The sequence below is a fragment of the Gobius niger genome (genome assembly GCF_951799975.1).
Source record: "Gobius niger genome assembly, chromosome: 6".
Lineage (NCBI taxonomy): Eukaryota > Metazoa > Chordata > Actinopteri > Gobiiformes > Gobiidae > Gobius > Gobius niger.
In genome coordinates, this window is record NC_136857.1 from 3,738,277 (window position 1) to 3,756,472 (window position 18,196).

General features: G+C 42.2%; 1 protein-coding gene across 1 annotated transcript; it reads left to right on the top strand.

The window, feature by feature from the left end:
- The first annotated feature begins 1,891 nt into the window (after positions 1–1,891).
- cs (citrate synthase) lies at positions 1,892–15,573 on the top strand. Its single transcript, XM_079557814.1, has 11 exons — positions 1,892–2,061; positions 5,936–5,986; positions 7,255–7,362; positions 7,493–7,558; positions 9,091–9,222; positions 11,404–11,592; positions 11,713–11,912; positions 13,225–13,354; positions 13,466–13,567; positions 13,710–13,919; positions 15,380–15,573. Exons 1-11 carry the CDS (start codon positions 2,011–2,013, stop codon positions 15,548–15,550), a joined length of 1,410 nt encoding a protein of 469 aa, XP_079413940.1. The 5' UTR covers positions 1,892–2,010; the 3' UTR covers positions 15,551–15,573.
- The last annotated feature ends 2,623 nt before the right edge of the window (positions 15,574–18,196 follow it).

Consider the following 18,196-nt stretch of genomic DNA (forward strand, 5'->3'; position numbering starts at 1 on the left):
TGAGACACATATAGTATAATATTTCATTTTAATGCCTACTTTAAAGTCACACATTTGTTCTTCCCAGCACAAACATCCCATGTCCCTGGTGCTGTTGTCCTGTTTAATGTGATGCTAATAATCATTATGCAGAATATTCCACCACCAATTTAAACATCTACATCACCACCGGGATTGAAGGTTATTCAATTTCTGTAACTGAAGCCGATCCAGATGAAATTTCAAGTCAAACATCGAGTTCACAACAAACAAAAACAAAACAATGAACTAAGTATCCAGGACTAATCTAGATTTCTAGGTCGCTGTATATAATAAAGTTATAATAGAAAATAAATCAACTGCACTGTCAAAACACTGGTATGTGGTTAAAGAAAAAGAAATATGAGGGGGGTCCAAAAAGATAGTTTGTACCTAGGGCCCAGAATGTTGTGCTACGCCCCTGGTTAAACCTCTCTTAAACACACGCAGTTGAACGTTTGAATGCATTGACCACTGATCTGTGGCCCTCCATGCCTTATACATGTCAGTATATGGCCCCCGGGGAAAAAAGTTTGGACACCCCTGATTTATTTATTTATTTATTTTTCTCCATTTATTTTAACAATGCTGACATACATACCACTTACAAGACAACACATTGACATAAGACAGTACAGAAAAGGAAATGGAATGTGTATGAAGGCAACATAAAGAGAAAATTAAAAGTGTAGTGTGAGTGAGTGAGTGTATGTGTGTGTGTGGTTATACGTTTCCTCTTGTTCTAAACATGTTGACCTAATTTACAAGCGTAAGTTTCAGCTAGAGAAGAAGAAAAAAAAGAAAGAAAAAAAAAAAAAAGAAAAGGGACAAAACTCGAAACATGTTTGCTTATAAGATATCCTTTTGGCTTACTAATTCAAGTGCTGCTTCGCTCGTCACTACCTCTGTTGAATGATTCTTGCTGGGATTTGTAGGGATTATGCAGACTACGATTGGGTTTCCCATTACATACACTACAAAAAGTAAATATCAAGCATTGCCTTAAATGACTTGAATTGAGGAAATGTATCTTGTTTTGAGCGGTTTTCACTCATTTAGACACTTTTCCTGATCGGACCGAGTTTACTTTGCTTGTTTGAGGACATTTCAGACCAGTTCTAGGGTAAATCTCGCTAGAAATAAGAAAGTAAAATTGCCAATGAGATAAGAACAATTTTCTTTCCCCATTGGCAAAGAAAATGACCTGAAATAAGGACGAAATGTATCGAAACGAGTCAGAAACATCTCAGAACAAGTGAAATAATCCAGGACAAATGCCCAAGAACTTCTTAACTAGTCAAAACAACTAAAATTTGGATTATTATGCTCAAATTTAGATGTTTATACTGATCTAGTTAAATACTTTTTGCAGTGTATAAGTACATATACCTACCTGGACACCCCTGATTTAAATTCACTGTCAAATGAACAGCTCTGAGCTTTATTCATGTGGAGCAGCCCCATTAAGTCGAGGACCTTGATTAAATATGATTGAAATGAATATTAGAAATGCAAAGTCGACTAAATCAGTCTTAAATTTAGTCGACTAAATTGACATGCAATTTTAGTCGACTAAAACTAGACTAAAATTTAAACGTTTTTTTTTTACTAAATCTCGACTAAAATTAAACTACATTTTAATCAAAAGACTAAAACTAAAATAAAACATGTCGTCAAAATTAACACTGCATCCAAAACACACCGCTACTATTTATGCTCTGATTATAATTTATTCCACCGTCTCGGACTCGCCAATCAGAGGGCGCGGGGGGCGGGACAGCGCGAGGCTCACCGCTGATCCGCCCAATCACAGCCCGCTACATCACGCCATCATCCCGGCCCCTCCGCCAATCCAGGCCGCGGCTTCGTGCGGGCCCGGATCCCTCTTCAACCTTCTTCTGGAGGGGCACCTTCAACCAGCGTCGCGGTGCACGGGCAGTGGCTTCCTAAGTTGTGAAGAATCACTTAAAATATCACCTTCCCTCTGCCACGATGTCCTTTCTCAGCGTCAGCCGGCTAGCGCCCAAACTCCTCGCTTCAAAGGTAAGAGGACGATGAATTATATGGGTATTTCCCCCCCAGAAATTGCCTAAAAGTTAACCCGTGCTAACGCTAGCTAACAGCGGTAGCAACATGTTAGCTTAGCACATTCGCACACACACATTGTGAAACGCTGTGGCTAATAATTGATGAGCGGCTTAAGAATAGTTTATCTCTCCACGACGTTTACACAACATTATCTATCTCGAGGACAGAATTGAAGTGGAATGACGAGCTAAAGCCTTGTAAAGCCATTAAATTAAGCTGGCCTAGTGTTAACTTACAGCCAGGTATCAGTTTACTCAATAGAAACCTGTATTTACTTCCAACAAAGCAGAAAAAACGGTGCCATTACACGTTCAAGCTTCGCCCTGAAACTTTCGACACATCACAGGGAGAGTTCTTCATGGCAAAATCGTCTTGCTTTTGTCTACTCTTTCATGACCTTCAAATACATTTTAAACATTGCTGGAATAGCCACACATTGTTACTCTAAGTGCCATTTTTTCCACTCCTGAAATGACCCTTTAACTCATCCTTGACTGGTTCGTTTGCTTTGCTAATTGGTAAACAATGGCACTCAGTGTTGAAAAGCGGGTGAAACTGCCTTAACAAGTTTAGCATTGTTAAAACCATACTGTACATCCTGCCTTGTTGCATAATGAAAGTGTAACAGAGTGATTTGAGTGTCACTGTGCGACCCTTGTGTACAGTAACCTTGAATGACCATAAGCTATTTTCTTACTCCAGTGACCCCGTGACCTGAACTGCAGTAATGCTTTACTTTTACTTGATAATGTGTAGGTGCTTGAACTCTGTGGAGACGACGCACAGAAGTCATATGTTTTTTTCCCTTATCAGCGTTTTAAATGAGGGACATGTAACCGGTGTCTGTTGTAATCTTTGCTCGGCTCGATCCTAATTTGGAAGAGTGCAAAGCTCGCACGACTTAAATCATAAAATACTTGTGATATGAAGTGCTGCGTGATTAAGGAGGTCATGGGACGGGATCAATCAAGTTTTACAGTGATTAATGATTAGTGTGTCTTAGGGGTGTAACTGTAAAATTGTATTCGGTTCGGTTCACAGTTTTGGACGGCTCGGTTCGGTTGATTTTCGGTACAAATGAGAACTAACAAAGTTTTTCTTTTGAAAAGCTGCCGATACACAATAGAATTCTTGCATAAAATAAATAAAAGCGACTCATTTGGGTGATATTTTAAATAAATCGCACTCTTAGAATGAAATACACATTCACATTTTGTAACATTTAAAGGAATAGGCCACCGTTTTTACATACTGAGATATGCTCTTACCTCACTTTAGACGTTTTTGTTGATTTAATTCGCTACTAAGGCAATTCCTCAGACTGGAATTGCCGCATAGATCTCATGGTTAAAGCCTAATTATACATTAAAAATATTGTGCCGTGAGCAGTAGTTTAAGTTGTGTAAGTCTGAAAGGAGGGGTAGGGCCTTATAAGTTATAACTAACTTCTTCCTACTCCCTTTGAGCAGCAGTAACCTCTTATGTTGTGAATAATTCTGTATGTTACACTTATACTATACTTGTATGCATCTGTTGCTCAAATAAACAAACAAACAATATATCCCCGTCTGGTCTTTGTCCGTGCGCTCTGTCACGCAAAACGGAGCACATACGCAGCCTCTCCCACATGTCATATAGCTCCAAAAAAGCTCACGATAGAAGCTACCAAGCTCTTCCACGTGTTCCCTATTTAAATAAAGTTACGTGAAGTGTTTTCATGCGAAGTATATTTACACAGAAATGTAACGTGTCGATTTTATAAGCAGATAAAAAGGGGGACTATATTGTGAGGCGTAATGATACGAGGAGCACAACGTCCGCGCAGTAACTCCTAAAGACTTCCCCGCTCACTTCCGTCAATAACCTTTAGGAGTTAGACGGGGATATATGAACTCGGCTAAAGTGAGGTAAGAGCATATCTCAGTATGTAAAAACGGTGGCCTATTCCTTTAAAATAAAAAATGTAAATACTGTAAGTAAGTGATACAGTAAGCGCCCTCATAGCTTGTTGACCACATCAGTTTGAGCTTTTTCATGAAGTGCTGGTATAACTTTTGGGCTGAAGTGCGGACGTGATGGGATATTGTAGCGAGGCTCAAGACTTTTAATCAAATACTTAAAACCAGCGCCTTCAACAACTGAACATGGGCGCAAATCCGTAGCGATGAAAACACCTGTACCAGGCGTGTTTGCTTTAGCCCGATCCGAACTACTGGACAGGGGTGGTTTGATGCCGACGTTAGCGGTGTTTGCACGAGGCTGCTTTTCTTTAGTAGACGTGGTTTTCACACTCGGATGATGCCGTTTTAAGTGCGTTAACATGTTTGATGTGTTGCTGCTGCAAACCCGATCTCCGTGGAACAATGTCGGCAACAACTTTGGATTCATCCACTCGTCTGTCCCCGTCATGAATTTTAATGATGTGGCAGGGTCCTCAAGGTCTAGCTTCTCTCTAGTCTTAATTTTAGTCAAAGTGATATTTTTTCCAACTAAAATTGGACTAAAACTAAATTAAAAGTTTTTCATGAGACTAAAACTGTGACTAAAATGTCCAGATATTTTAGTCTAAACTAAAATAAGACTAAGTACAAATGAAAGGGAGAGACTAAAATCATCCAAACTTGTATTGAGCGTCTGAAAGAGCCTCAGATCATGTAAATTCTCTGCCAAAGGATCAGCTCTGAGCTTTGTTCATGTGGAGCAGCTCCATGAAGCAGAGGAACAACATTAAATATGATTATAATGAATATTATCAATGCAAAGTCGACTAAATTAGTCTTAAATTTAGTCGACTAAAACTAGACTAAAATCCAATTACATTTTCGTCACTAAGACTAAAACTAGACTAAAATATGTTGTCAAAATGAAACATTGATGGGTGGACATCTTGGCATAACTTCCAATAAAATGTTGAAAAAGCCCACATTCCTGAAGCATGACACCAGATGAGTAAATATTTATAGCATTTTCCAATTAAATATTGGCGGTGTTTCGGTTGCACCTGTGCCGTGTTCACTGGGGCTTTACCTTCAAACATTTGTAATTAGCAGAAAGCTTCCTCCTTCTGGCAGATGGCGTTTCTAAATGAATGAATGAATGAGAGAGAGGGAGGGAGGTGTTTAAAAGCCGGTTCCTGTTATGTAATCGTGCTACCGAGGAGTCGTGCGGTTCGGGGCCTCTTTGTTGAAGTGGGTCCCGTCAGGTCACTGTGAAGTTTTGGCTCGGGCTCGGGCTTGGACGTTGCGTTGGGAGATTCCTGTTTGACCGAGGAGCAGGTTTGTTCAGGCTTCTGTCCGTACTCGATCAGGATTAAACGACAGTGAAACACCGGCGCTGGCCTGTCTCCGCCTGAGCCTGTGCACGGCTTAAATCACTGACTCACCGGGGAGTCGACTCGATGGACGTCTTGCAACACCTGGGGGATTAGATTCCTGGGGTTTCACTTTTTGACTCCTTGTCTTGGTTCAGCTTTTCAGAAAATAGGAAAATATGTTAAAATTAGACCTACTGCCTGGTTTTGACATTGCCCAAATTCCCCCAAAACACGGTGGGGGTGAAAAGAATGTTAATTGAGCTAAATGTGGTTTAAAAAAAGACATTATTTCGAATTGACTTTTATAATAGTGATGATTTATAGATGCAAAACAAGTTGACACCTCCCACATGTACTCGCTCTTGTTGGATATTGGTGGCAATGAGAACAGAAGGAGTTGAAATACAGATTTATAGATTATATCAATTCATTGTTAATCATTTTTCTTCTTCTTTTGTTTCCCCTCTGTTACTTCCCTCCCAAAATTGTAACGCTTGGCTCTTTTTCTTGTTGCAGAATGCTGCGTACATCCTTGTGGCTGCCAGAAATGCCAGCGCATCGACAACGGTGAGTAATCAGTCATTTCCTAAGTTCTTTCTTTCCTATTGACGGGCACATTGCCAAACTAGTATTACTCAATAGCATTGTACATTGTATTTGTATTATCAAGATGACTCGGCAATTAGGAAAACTGTTCCCCTTCGAAGTCTGTTTTCTCAGTTCAGACAGAACAGGTTTTAGTGCGGGGTTACGCAGGTATGCCTTTTACAACGGTAAATCCATGCAAATATAGACATGGTGAACAAATACAATAAAAATCACTTTTAGCTTAAGGTCAGCTCACACTACACTACTTTTATGCCCGATTTCGCTCTAATTCTCAGTCGTGCCGAGTCTAATCGAGTCGCGTCTTGTCGAAGGCGGTCACACGGAGTCGGGTCGTGTAGTGTGGGGGGGTCGTGTAGTGTCGTAGGAAATCAAACATGCTTGATTTTTAAGCCCGATTTTGGATGCAAGGGAGAAACGTGGGTGATTTTACCGACACAAATGTGAATGACAGAGAGATATAAAGACAGAAAAACACCGCCGCGCCTCCTTCTTTCACTTCTGTGCACAACTTTATGTCACCAAAAGTTCACGACAACCACCTTTTCCAGCTACATTTCAACCACGAACAGAGTTTAGCGGCTCTTACTGAGTTTGGAGACGAACTGTTTAGCTTCACCTCGCAGCTAACGGTGGCTAGCCTCTCCACTTTCTCCTCTGTCTCCTCCGCTTTCTCCTCCGTCCTGAGGTCGACGCCCGTCTCCTTTTCTTATTAAATCCACTGAAATACATCCCGCTTCTTCCTGTCGACAACTTTTATCTCCATGTGACAGAACTATAGCCCAGTTGAAGCTTGGTAGTAGCAGTAAGCTAGCGCTGCGGTGTTGTGACATTGTCGACACCGTTGACCAATCGGGACACACACGTTTCCCACGCTCACAAACACAGGCCTGTCTTTGCGGATTTGGGGTCAGTTTTGGAAGCCGTAGAGACGACAGACGCGCTGTGTTATAAAACATCAGCTGTTTGTCAGAATCGTGTGTCGCTCTTACGATTCTCAGTCGTTAAGTGTGAACCCCCAGACGTTCAAAAATCGCACTGAATCCAGTCGTGTAGTGTGGACCCCCCATTCTATATAAAATCGTTTACCACTAGTAGAGTCGTGTAGTGTGTGCTGACCTTGTCTTCCTGTCATGTTTTTTCACTCAAACCTATTTAAACTGAAATCTAAACAAAAGAAGCTTTGAATCAGGAGAAATAAGTTTTGTTTGCTCTTTTTATCTCCACAGAATCTCAAGGATGTTCTGGCTGACCTTATCCCCAAAGAACAGAGCAGGATTAAGAACTTCAAAACACAGTATGGCAAAACAAACATCGGCCAAATCACCGTCGATATGGTGAGTAGGTCAAACAGAACTGTGTAATAGAATATGCCCCGGAACAATGCACGGACATCACTGCCCACAATCGAATTAAGGGGGCCATTTTGTGTCTGTCTTATCGAACGTTTGCCTCTTTTCCTCACAGGTTTACGGAGGAATGCGAGGAATGAAGGGCCTGGTGTACGAGACGTCAGTTTTAGACGCAGATGAGGTCAGTGAAAATTGACGAGCTGTAAACAAGTCTGCGATGTGTGTTGTGCAGATTCTGTGATGCAATTTGATTATGCTGGGGGGGTCCTGCATCTTGTCACTAATAGATCAGTCAAATATTTATTGCAATGTAGACCCTTTAACTGCTGACATCATCTGTGACATCAGCTGGAGGCAGGTAGTGATCAAGAGAAATAAGATTAAACTAAAACTCGTGATTTTAAGTGTAAAACTACAACTAAAAGATGTGGTCCTGTTGTGGCTTAAGGCGAGACACGGCAGGTGAAAGTATTGATTTTTCACGCAGTGGTCGAAGTGGAGATTTGTATCTGTTTTCCTCCCTTTACATCTTAGTTTTCATGTCAGATATAAAAATGACAAAACTCACCCGCATGATGTTTATTTTATGACGTTTTGTCTGCGAGGTGGGGGCGACCCGGAAGTAGCTGCTGCTCCGCGTAGAAAGGCCGTCTTTCCCGCGGGTTTTCATTCATAAATATTGACAGATTTTACATCCACGTGTCCTGCTAAGGGGCCCCGTGATGACGCTTTCACCCAAATATGGTGTTTTTCCTCCTACGAGACGCTGGAGCGGAAGAGCGGAAGAACGGGCCGAGCATGTGCACTCGCTACAAAACTTCAGGGCTGGTTTTCTCTGAATGAGAGAAGCCGCACTCGGGCAGAGCCTGAGCCCTTATAGAAGCTCCCACAGACTCCAAACTTTACAGGCTGAGACCTAACAATGTTTTGAATGTTTTTTCAGACGGATTTTTTAATATCTAATTCCTAGCCTGATTTATTCAGCTTTGAAACCAAAAAAAAAGGCGGAATTTGAGTTTTTACAGATTTTTTCACTGATGATTAGTTTATTGACAAACTAAACAAAATATCCAAAAATCTTAGTTACTAATATGTCAATAAAATAAAACCATAACATTTAATCTGACTCAATTCATGATTTTGATTTCGTTGCCCAAAATATAGGCAATTTTGGCCATTTTAATGCGCAAATGCCTTATTTTTATGTGAAAACGTAAAATGACAGAAAAATGCAACACATTTTTTTCTCATATTTATAGCGCTATAATGTTCAGCAACAGTTTCAAATTGACATCTCTACATTTATTCACCTGCAGTGTCTCGCCTTAAGGTGCCAGAACAAGAAGAATGACATTTGAGACGAAAAATAAGGTTTATCTGATATTTCCAACAACAGTTAGACATGTGTTTATGGTTACTATGACAACAGCTACAATGGAAACGGATATAAATCTAGCTTCCCGCCTCCAGCTGAGCCCGGAATGTTTACAAACACTTAAAAGGTCCATATGGCGACACAATCTCCATATCCCGATGAGCCACAATATATTGTTAAAGTCTGCCATCGGACTTTGATTTACAAACCTTTTGCTGACAGCAGCCCTGCCTGGTACTTTTACAATTGTGCCCAAGTTTAGTTTTAGTCATAATTGTCTTACTCTAGTTTGCTTTTTGCCTTGTTCCAGTCTTAATGTTTGTCTTTTCCTCTCACAGGGCATCCGCTTTAGGGGGTACAGTATCCCCGAGTGCCAGCAGCTGTTGCCCAAAGCTGCAGGCGGAGAGGAGCCGCTGCCTGAGGGTCTGTTCTGGCTGCTGGTCACAGGGCAGGTGCCCACAGAGGAGCAGGTGAGAGGGTCATGTTCTCTGTTCTGGATGCCATTTTGAGGACTTTAGAGTTGGGGATGAAAGGTTGTAAAATTAAACTTTACCAAAGTAGTTAAACATTGTCCAACGATTAACTTTCACTGAGGCTTAAAGAAAGAGGCACAGAACGACTCCAGATTGTGACACAACTGGTAGATTAATCTATTGTAAACCTTAAAGATCCATTAAGGAACATTTGAGTAGTGGTTCAGCGTGGTGCCTTTACTTTCCATCACCTCTATGATGCTCCATGATCAATTGTTTATAGGGTTCCTGGGAGGTTTTCGCTGCTGATCAAATCATCTCCATGGTTACGCATAAATCTACTGTGAATATTATGGAATGCGCTATAGAACTTTTAAAGCGACCATGTTCGTAAGCGGACGATGTTTGGCTCCAACGAACCAGGACCTTCAGCTGCTCTGGGGCGGTTTGCAGCCGAGTGTGTAGCGGCCGGGATGAGGATCAGCACCTCCAGATCCGAGGCCATGGTTCTCCACCGGAAAAAGGTGGTTTCCCTCTACAGGTCGGTGGGGAGTCCTTACCTCAAGTGGAGGAGTTCAAGTATCTCGGGGTCTTGTTCTCAGTGAGGGACGGATGGAGCGTGAGATCGATAGACGGATCGGTGCGGCGTCAGCAGTGATGCGGTCGCTGTATCGGTCTGTCGTGGTGAAGAGGGAGCTGAGTCGGGGCAAAGCTCTCGATTTACCGATCGATCTACGTTCCCACCCTCACCTATGGTCATGAGATTTGGGTCGTGACCGAAAGGACGAGATCGCGAATACAAGCGGCCGAAATGAGTTTCCTTCGCAGGGTGGCTGGGCGCACCCTCCGAGATCGGGTGAGGAGCTCAGTCACCCGGGAGGAGCTCGGAGTAGAGTCGCTGCTCCTTCACGTCTAAAGGAGCAGCTGAGGTGGCTCGGGCATTGGTTCCGGATGCCTCCTGGTCGCCTCCCGCGGAAGGTGTTCCAAGCATGTCCTAGTGGGACAAGGCCTCGTGGAAGACCCAGGACACGGTGGTGGGACTATGTCTCCGAGGTGGCCTGGTGTCGCCTCGGGGTCAGAACAGCTGGAGGAGGTGTGTGTGGATCGGGAAGTTTGGGCATCTCTGCTGAGACTGCTGCCCCCGCGACCCGGCCCCGGATAAAGCGGAAGAAAATGGATGGATGAAAAGATATTAATGCACATTTGACCTTTTAGTCACCTGGTGGTTAGCATGGTGCCTTTACTTTTCAACCCGGTGGCCTCTAAGATGCTCTAGGATACATTTTTTAGGGTTTCTGGTAGGTTTCACTGCTGATTGAACCATCCTTCCAGAAAATCTAAAAACACTTGGTTCTGAAGCATCATAGAGGCAACAGGGTTGGAAAATAAAGGCACCATGCAAACTGCCCATAGTCGCTAGGTCACTCACTAAAAGGTCAAATACGCATCAATATCAAGTTTTGTTTTTTTTCCACATAAAGTTCCATAATGCACCTTTTTAATTTTGCATTTTAAAATCTCCATAGGTTTATTATTAGGGAAGGTACCCCTTTTTCCAGAATACGTTAAAACGTTTAGCTGTTGGCTTGTCGTATGAAGCTAACGTTAGCTTTATGGTTAGCATTTTCCATTATTTTTGTACTCTTAGCCTGTTGAACCACTCTCTGTGGCTCTGTGTCTTTATATGGTAGAAAATACATCTATATTTCAGCATTTGTTCAAGTCGTGGTGGAGTAATGGGTGAAAGAGTTGATCTTTTTCTCAGCTTTCCTAATTGGCAACGGTCCCAATTTTTCATGGCTTCAGATCCATGGATAGCTGGTTTCACTGGACTTACTGGAATAACACAATTCATAGTTGACTCTTGAGGGGCACATTTAAATGACAAAACACTTGCCTTTAGGCCAGAGCTGGAGGGGAAGAAGGTCACCAATGGAATGCAGAGTCACTGAAAACTATGAATGGGTTGTGTTCACTTGTCATTACGTTCTATGGTAGAATTTGCCATTGCTGTGATGGTTTATGGGTCATTGTTCATCAGCAGACACAAAAAACCCAGAGGAAGGATTCACGTTACCTCTTTGATTCCTTTATCGAGTCTTAACAGTGGACTCCTGCAGGATCAAGTGTGTGTTTATCAGAGCCAGTGGTTTAACCTTGGTGTTTCTCTCTCCACAGGTCAGCTGGGTGTCCAAAGAGTGGGCAAAGAGAGCTGCTCTTCCCTCTCACGTCGTAACGATGCTGGACAATTTCCCCACAAACCTCCACCCCATGTCCCAGTTCAGCGCCGCCATCACAGCTTTGAACAGTGAGAGCAGCTTCGCACGGGCGTACTCTGAAGGCGTCCACAAGTCCAAGTACTGGGAGGTCAGTTCACATGGATTATTTATGATTTGGAGCTGAATTTTTAACCAATTGACTTTCTGGTTCTTTTTGCTTCATAAATGGTAGTAAGTCTCATTGGCTTCTTTTGTCTCGTTCCTGTAGTTTGTTTATGAAGACTCCATGGACTTGATCGCCAAACTGCCCTGCATCGCTGCTAAGATCTACCGTAACTTGTACCGCGAAGGCAGCAGCATCGGAGCCATCGACTCCAACCTGGACTGGTCTCATAACTTCACCAACATGCTGGGCTACAGCGACCACCAGTTCACTGAGCTGATGCGGCTCTACCTCACCATCCACAGGTGTTTTATTAGTCAATCGTAGATACTGGTGTTTGTGGAATTTGGATTTTTAAAGAGGGGGTATTCTGCTTTTTTCAGTCACACAGCACCAGTCTATATCTCACTACAATGATGAGCAAACCTTCTGTTGGTCTGTAAATGCAGTAAATTAGAATAACTGCCTTGTATAAAATGTCTCTCTCAAAATGGCTGTAGTGAATGTCTTGAAATAGGCCTCTGTCTCTTTAACCCCTTAACTTCCACCTGAACGAGCACATTTTCTCCAGTTTGGCTTTACCCCAATCTAAAAGTTTCTGGAAAAAAGCTGTGAAAATAGCAACAAAACTGAGACGAAAACAATGATGGAAATGTGACAAAAAAGTGAGAAAACATTGACAAAAAATTTACAAAAATGTGACAAAAAAATGTGACACAAAAATGTGACACAAAAAATGACAAAATGTGACAAAAAAATGACAAAAAATTACCCAAAAAATGACAAAAAAGTTACAAAAATGAGTTGAATACCAAACAAAAAAATGATGGAAAAAAAATCTGACGTGAGGAAAAAGATCCTCTCGGTTCAGGCGGGAGTGAAGAGGTTAAGAACCTCTGAGCCTTTCAGACACCCCCCCTCCACACGCTGCAGATGGCGCTGAAACATGTAAAGGTAAAAGATCTTTAACATCTCTAACCTTAGTGTCTGGCAAAACAAACCTAAAAAGTGATACTAGAACACAAGTAGACACAATGAACGTTACGAAGTTGGTATTCTGCTTTTTTCAGTCCCATAGCACCAGTCTATATCGCACTACAATGATGACCAAACCTTCTGTTGGTCTGTGAATGCAGTAAATTAGAATAACTGCCTTGTATAAAATGTCTCTCTCAAAATGGCTGTAGTGAATGTCTTGAAATAGGCCTCTGTCTCTTTAAGAACCTCTGAGCCTTTCCGACACGCCCCCTCCACACGCTGTCTGTGGCATCAGTGGGGAGGGGGTTCTGCTGAGGAGCAGTGGTTGGTCACTCGGCTGGTGACGAAAGCTCGGAGGCGTCTCCAGGAGGTGGGGGCGTTCCTAGGAGGACTCAGGCAAACCTATCCCTAAAATGGCCGCCATCAGAGTTTTTACAGATTACTCAAAAACACGTGAATGTGCCAAGGCAACACTTCAGGCATGTTTTTAATGAGGGAATGACAGAATAACATGATGGAAAGCTTGAAAAAGTCGATTTTGCATAATACCCCCCCTTTAAAATTGCACATTTCAATCACAATATTTGCTTGAAACGTTGTATCATCCAGATCTCACCTGTAATACTTTTGTCTCTTCAGTGACCACGAGGGCGGCAACGTGAGCGCCCACACCAGCCATCTGGTCGGCAGTGCTCTGTCCGATCCCTACCTCTCCTTCAGCGCTGCTATGAATGGCCTGGCTGGACCGCTGCACGGACTGGCTAACCAGGTCAGTAAGACACTGCTCTTAGGCAGGATAACGTCACTATTAGGTTTACTAGTTGTTTTTGTTTTGTGTCTTAACTGTGGTGTTGCTTGTGCTTCTTGCTGTGACCATTAGGAGGTGCTGGTGTGGCTGACTTCGCTGCAGAAGGAGCTCGGAGGAGAGGTGTCCGATGAGAGCATGAGGGACTACATCTGGAACACACTCAAGTCTGGGAGGGTAAAAAGCACATTTGATTAAATCGTTTGCTACTGTATTGCTTCGTTTTGTGAGTTCTCATCAGCTTCCATGTGATAAATGTATAACTAACTAAAATACCAAGTGCCATGTGATACTGACGCTTTGCTCTGCTCTTCTACAGGTGGTTCCAGGTTATGGCCACGCCGTCCTGAGAAAGACAGACCCGCGTTACACTTGCCAGCGCGAGTTCGCCCTGAAGCACCTGCCCAACGACCCCATGTTCAAACTGGTGGCTCAGCTCTACAAGATTGTCCCGAATGTGCTGCTGGAGCAGGGCAAGGCCAAGAACCCCTGGCCCAACGTGGACGCCCACAGCGGCGTGCTGCTGCAGGTCAGACATGTGCCGTTTGGCCGTTAGGGGTTGTATTTTGGGTTTTCAAGTCACATTCTTAGTGTTTGAGATGGGAGCAGGGAATTAGGACTTGAGACCTGATGTTTTAGCCTGAAAAGCCCTAGTTCTGGCAGCCCCGAGTACTAAAGCCTGCTCAAAAAAAAATCAGCGTCATAAGTAAAAAATAGTCTTTAGTTGTTTATTTATTGTGTTTTTTGAAACTAGCCGTTCCTCTTGAACTAAAAACTCTTAAAGGAACAGGCCACTGTTTTTACATACTGAGATATGTTCTTACCTTACCTTTGACGAGTTCTTTAGGACCTGTCTGATCTTCCCCCGTGCCTTCAGTCACGTAAACACAGCGCAGACGGCGTTAGCATTTAGCCTCTCCCTCTCTCCTCTATAGCTCCAAAACAAGTAAAGATAGAAGCTACCAAGCTCTTCCACGTTTTCCCTATTTAAATATGGTTACGTGAAGTGTTCCACTACAAAGTATAATTACACAAAATTAAACAATGTGGATTTTCTAAGCGGATAAAAGGGGGAACTATATTGTAAGGCGTAATAATACCAGGAGTAATTTGGCATCCGCACAGTAAAGTGAAGATTACTGCGCTGTGTTTACGTGATTGAAGGCACGGGTGAAGAACTCGTCAAAGCTAAGGTAAGAACATATCTCAGTATGGAAAAACGGTGGCCTATTCCTTTTAAGCTTGTGCATGGCGGCAATTCAGACCTGAAGTAACAACTTTTTGAGTGACAGTGCAGAATTTTAGAGGTCATTCTACACATTAGGACATTGCTGGAACATGTAGGGGGAGGAATAAGCATAATTTTAACATTTTTAAACTCTGTATAGTCCCTTTTAATGAACACGAATGTTTCCTCCAGACAAGCAATGTAATGTTTTTAACCCCTTAACTCCCACCGGAACCGAGCACTTTTTCTCCAGCTTTACCCCAGTCCAAAAGCTTCTGGAAAAAAGGTGTGAAAATGGCAACAAAACTGAGACAAATACAAGGATGAAAATGTGAAAAAAGTGAGAAAAAGTGACACAAAATCTACAAAACTGAGAAAAATTTGACGAAAAATTGAGAAAAAATGCCAAAAAAGTCACGAAAATTTGACAAAAATGAGACGACTGCCCAACAAAAAAAAGTGATGAAAAAAAAATCTGATGTGAGGAAAAAGATCAATTTAGTTTTGTAGATCTTAGCTTTCAAATGAGGCGTTACACTGGCCTAGAGGATTTGGGTAAAGAACTGGAACTGGAGAAAATGCTCTCGGTTAAGGCGGGAGTTAAGAGGTATAATACGTTTGCCAGTGACCGTCATATTTTCTTGAACTATTTATTGATTTGTGCGAGACACGGCTGATCCCTAATGGGTAAAATAACAAGAGGAAAAACAAAAACACGTACCCGCCAGTCACGTTGTCCCCCTTGTGTCCCCTCTGTGCAGTACTACGGCATGACGGAGATGAACTACTACACAGTGCTGTTCGGCGTGTCCCGGGCTCTGGGCGTGTTGTCTCAGCTGATCTGGAGTCGCGCGCTGGGCTTCCCCCTGGAGCGCCCCAAGTCCATGAGCACGGATGGACTCATGACCCTGGTGGGGTCCAAGTCGGGCTGAACCGCGGGCGGAGGGGGGCGAGCGGGGGCAGCAAATAGGGGGTCATGAAGGGTGGGAGGAACTGGAAATAATGTCCCAAAAAAAAAAAACAGAAACAAAAGCAGATGTAGGATTTCCGAGCTTTTTTTTTTTTTCTCCAACTACTCCAGAGTTCCAAAAAAAAAAATGGTACAGTTTTAATGTAAGTTCACACACACACAAAAAAGGGCCTTTTCGTTTGCCGCACAGTCGAGTCGTTCAGATGTGCTTTGTTATTTTAACCACTGGCAAAAGTTTGGAGTCTATACCACTACGTCTGCTAGCGTCGTTTAGCATCTTCAGATCATCGTGCGCGAATGTCCGTCTAATGAGGAGGCGATTCAAAGGGAAAAACGGGAGGTCTGCGGCGCTTCCTTCTGTGTCTGTTTAAAGCTAATGATGTTTATCGTGCGACTAAAGCCTTTTACCGCTTTGGGGGGCGAATTCTACATTGACTTTTTTTCTTTTTAAAATACTACAACCTGGAGCGATTATCACCCCGTTTTTTATTTTTCTTCCTATGCAAATTCCCATCCCTCCCAGTAAATCCATGCGCTTCACTCCCATTGTCAGAACACTCCAGCTTAAAACGAACGGACTGTTAAACCAACGAATCAGTTTGATCAGTTTGATGAAGCTGCCCCTTTAAAAAAAAAACCTTTGGTCTGCTCCAGCTTGTGTAAAAAAAAACAAAAATCACCTGAGTCCTCTATGATCAAAATAACTTAGCAAATTGTCTTTTTGTTTTCCCCCATACATTAAATCGCTATGGGTTGTATAGATTATCAATCAATAATGTACAGGACGCGTAGAGTTTATAGCAAAGAGGGGGATGTACTTGGCAGCAGGTTTACCTAGATCTTCAGAGCAAGTTTGAATGGAAAAGAAAAAAAAAAAAGGTGAATTGGGTTCTATTGTTTTTTTCTATTTTATTGTTTTTTTTTTGCTTGTTTTTATCCCCAAGAGACAGCGCTTCAAACATCGACTACTCCAAAACAAGCACTTGGAAAAATGCTAGTTTGTAGAGTAGGGCTGCAACACCCCAACCTGATTATCATTCTGTAATATATATATACAGAGCAACAAGATACATTTTATCATCAAGCCAAAATGTTTAATATTCTACAAAATCATTCCATTACATTGAATCTTATGTATTTTTAACCAAATCGAAACTTGCGAAAACAAATATCTGGGCTAAAATTAAGCTAAGTTGCTAAATAAATGACTGAATTTTTCAAGCCGTGTGTGTAAAACTCACATCGAATCCCCGGCTTCTTTAAATGTAGCCATTGCATCACCCAATAAATAAATAAATACGGTTGTAATATGTTTTTAGTTAACCGTTGCAGCCCTATTGTAGCGGTAGGAAGTAGAAAACACCCAATATTGTAACCCTTTTTAAAATCCTTTAGTTTGTTTTAATGTCGATTATGTAAAAGTATAAGCTCGGGTTGTCATTTTGTGGTCTTATTTATACTTTGTACATAGGTGTATATGTATAGCTTGAATGTAATGACGTGCAAACCTTCCAATTACTAGCGTAGTCGCCTAAGCACCGTAGCCTAGCGTCCTCCTGACACATTAGTTACTTATTGTACAAAAAAAAGAACAAATCCAAAACTGCAGCTATCTTGTATATACACGATCTTTGACGAGCCGGTGCTACTTCTCAGGACTGTAATCTCTGAATTTTAAGCTTGCTCTCAAGTATCTAAAGCCTGCTGCTCGATGGGTATCCAGCACTCCATTTTCAATCCATCAATCGTAGTTTAGTCGATGCCAAAGCAAATGTACGCGACCATATGTGTGTTTGTGTCGTGTTCACGGTAGCTTACGTGTGATTATTTTGATCGTAGAGGAGCGATAATAAAAGCTTAGTTCATTGTAACGTGTACAATTCATCAGCGCGACTTGGGGGATGTGATGTTGATGGGTCAAAACGGGCAGGAAAAGAATATTGGAAAACTTCACAAAAAATGGAAAATAAAAGGTTTTATTAACAAGCGTTGGGTCTTTTGTGAAACGGCTGCACATTAAGTAACAGATGTTTCAGTATTGGCTTTGTCGTAGCATCACAGTCTTGGGCGGGGCAATCGATGTCATTTCAATCGTTTTTATTTATCAAAAAATGTGGAAAAATGGCTGAAACATAAAATTGGTCTCTTCCACTTTATCCCGTAGTGGACTTTTAAGCCTCCTAAAGAGGCCCGGGCTTGACATTAAGTTTGTTATTGACCACCTTGTTTACTTTTATTAGTCTTAACAGGTTTCAGGAAGTCATGGGATGAGATTTTAAAGGAACAGGCCACCGTTTTTACACACTGAGACATGTTCTTACCTTAGCTTTGACGAGTTCTTTAGGACCTGTCTGATCTTCACCCGTGCCTTCAGTCACGTAAACACAGCGCAGACGGCGTTAGCATTTAGCCTCTCCCTCTCTCCTCTATAGCTCCAAAACAGGTCAAGATAGAAGCTACCAAGCTCTTCCACGTTTTCCCTATTTAAATATGGTTACGTGAAGTGTTCCACTACAAAGTATAATTACACAAAATTAAACAATGTGGATTTTCTAAGCGGATAAAAGGGGGGACTATATTGTATGGCGTAATAATACCAGGAGTAATT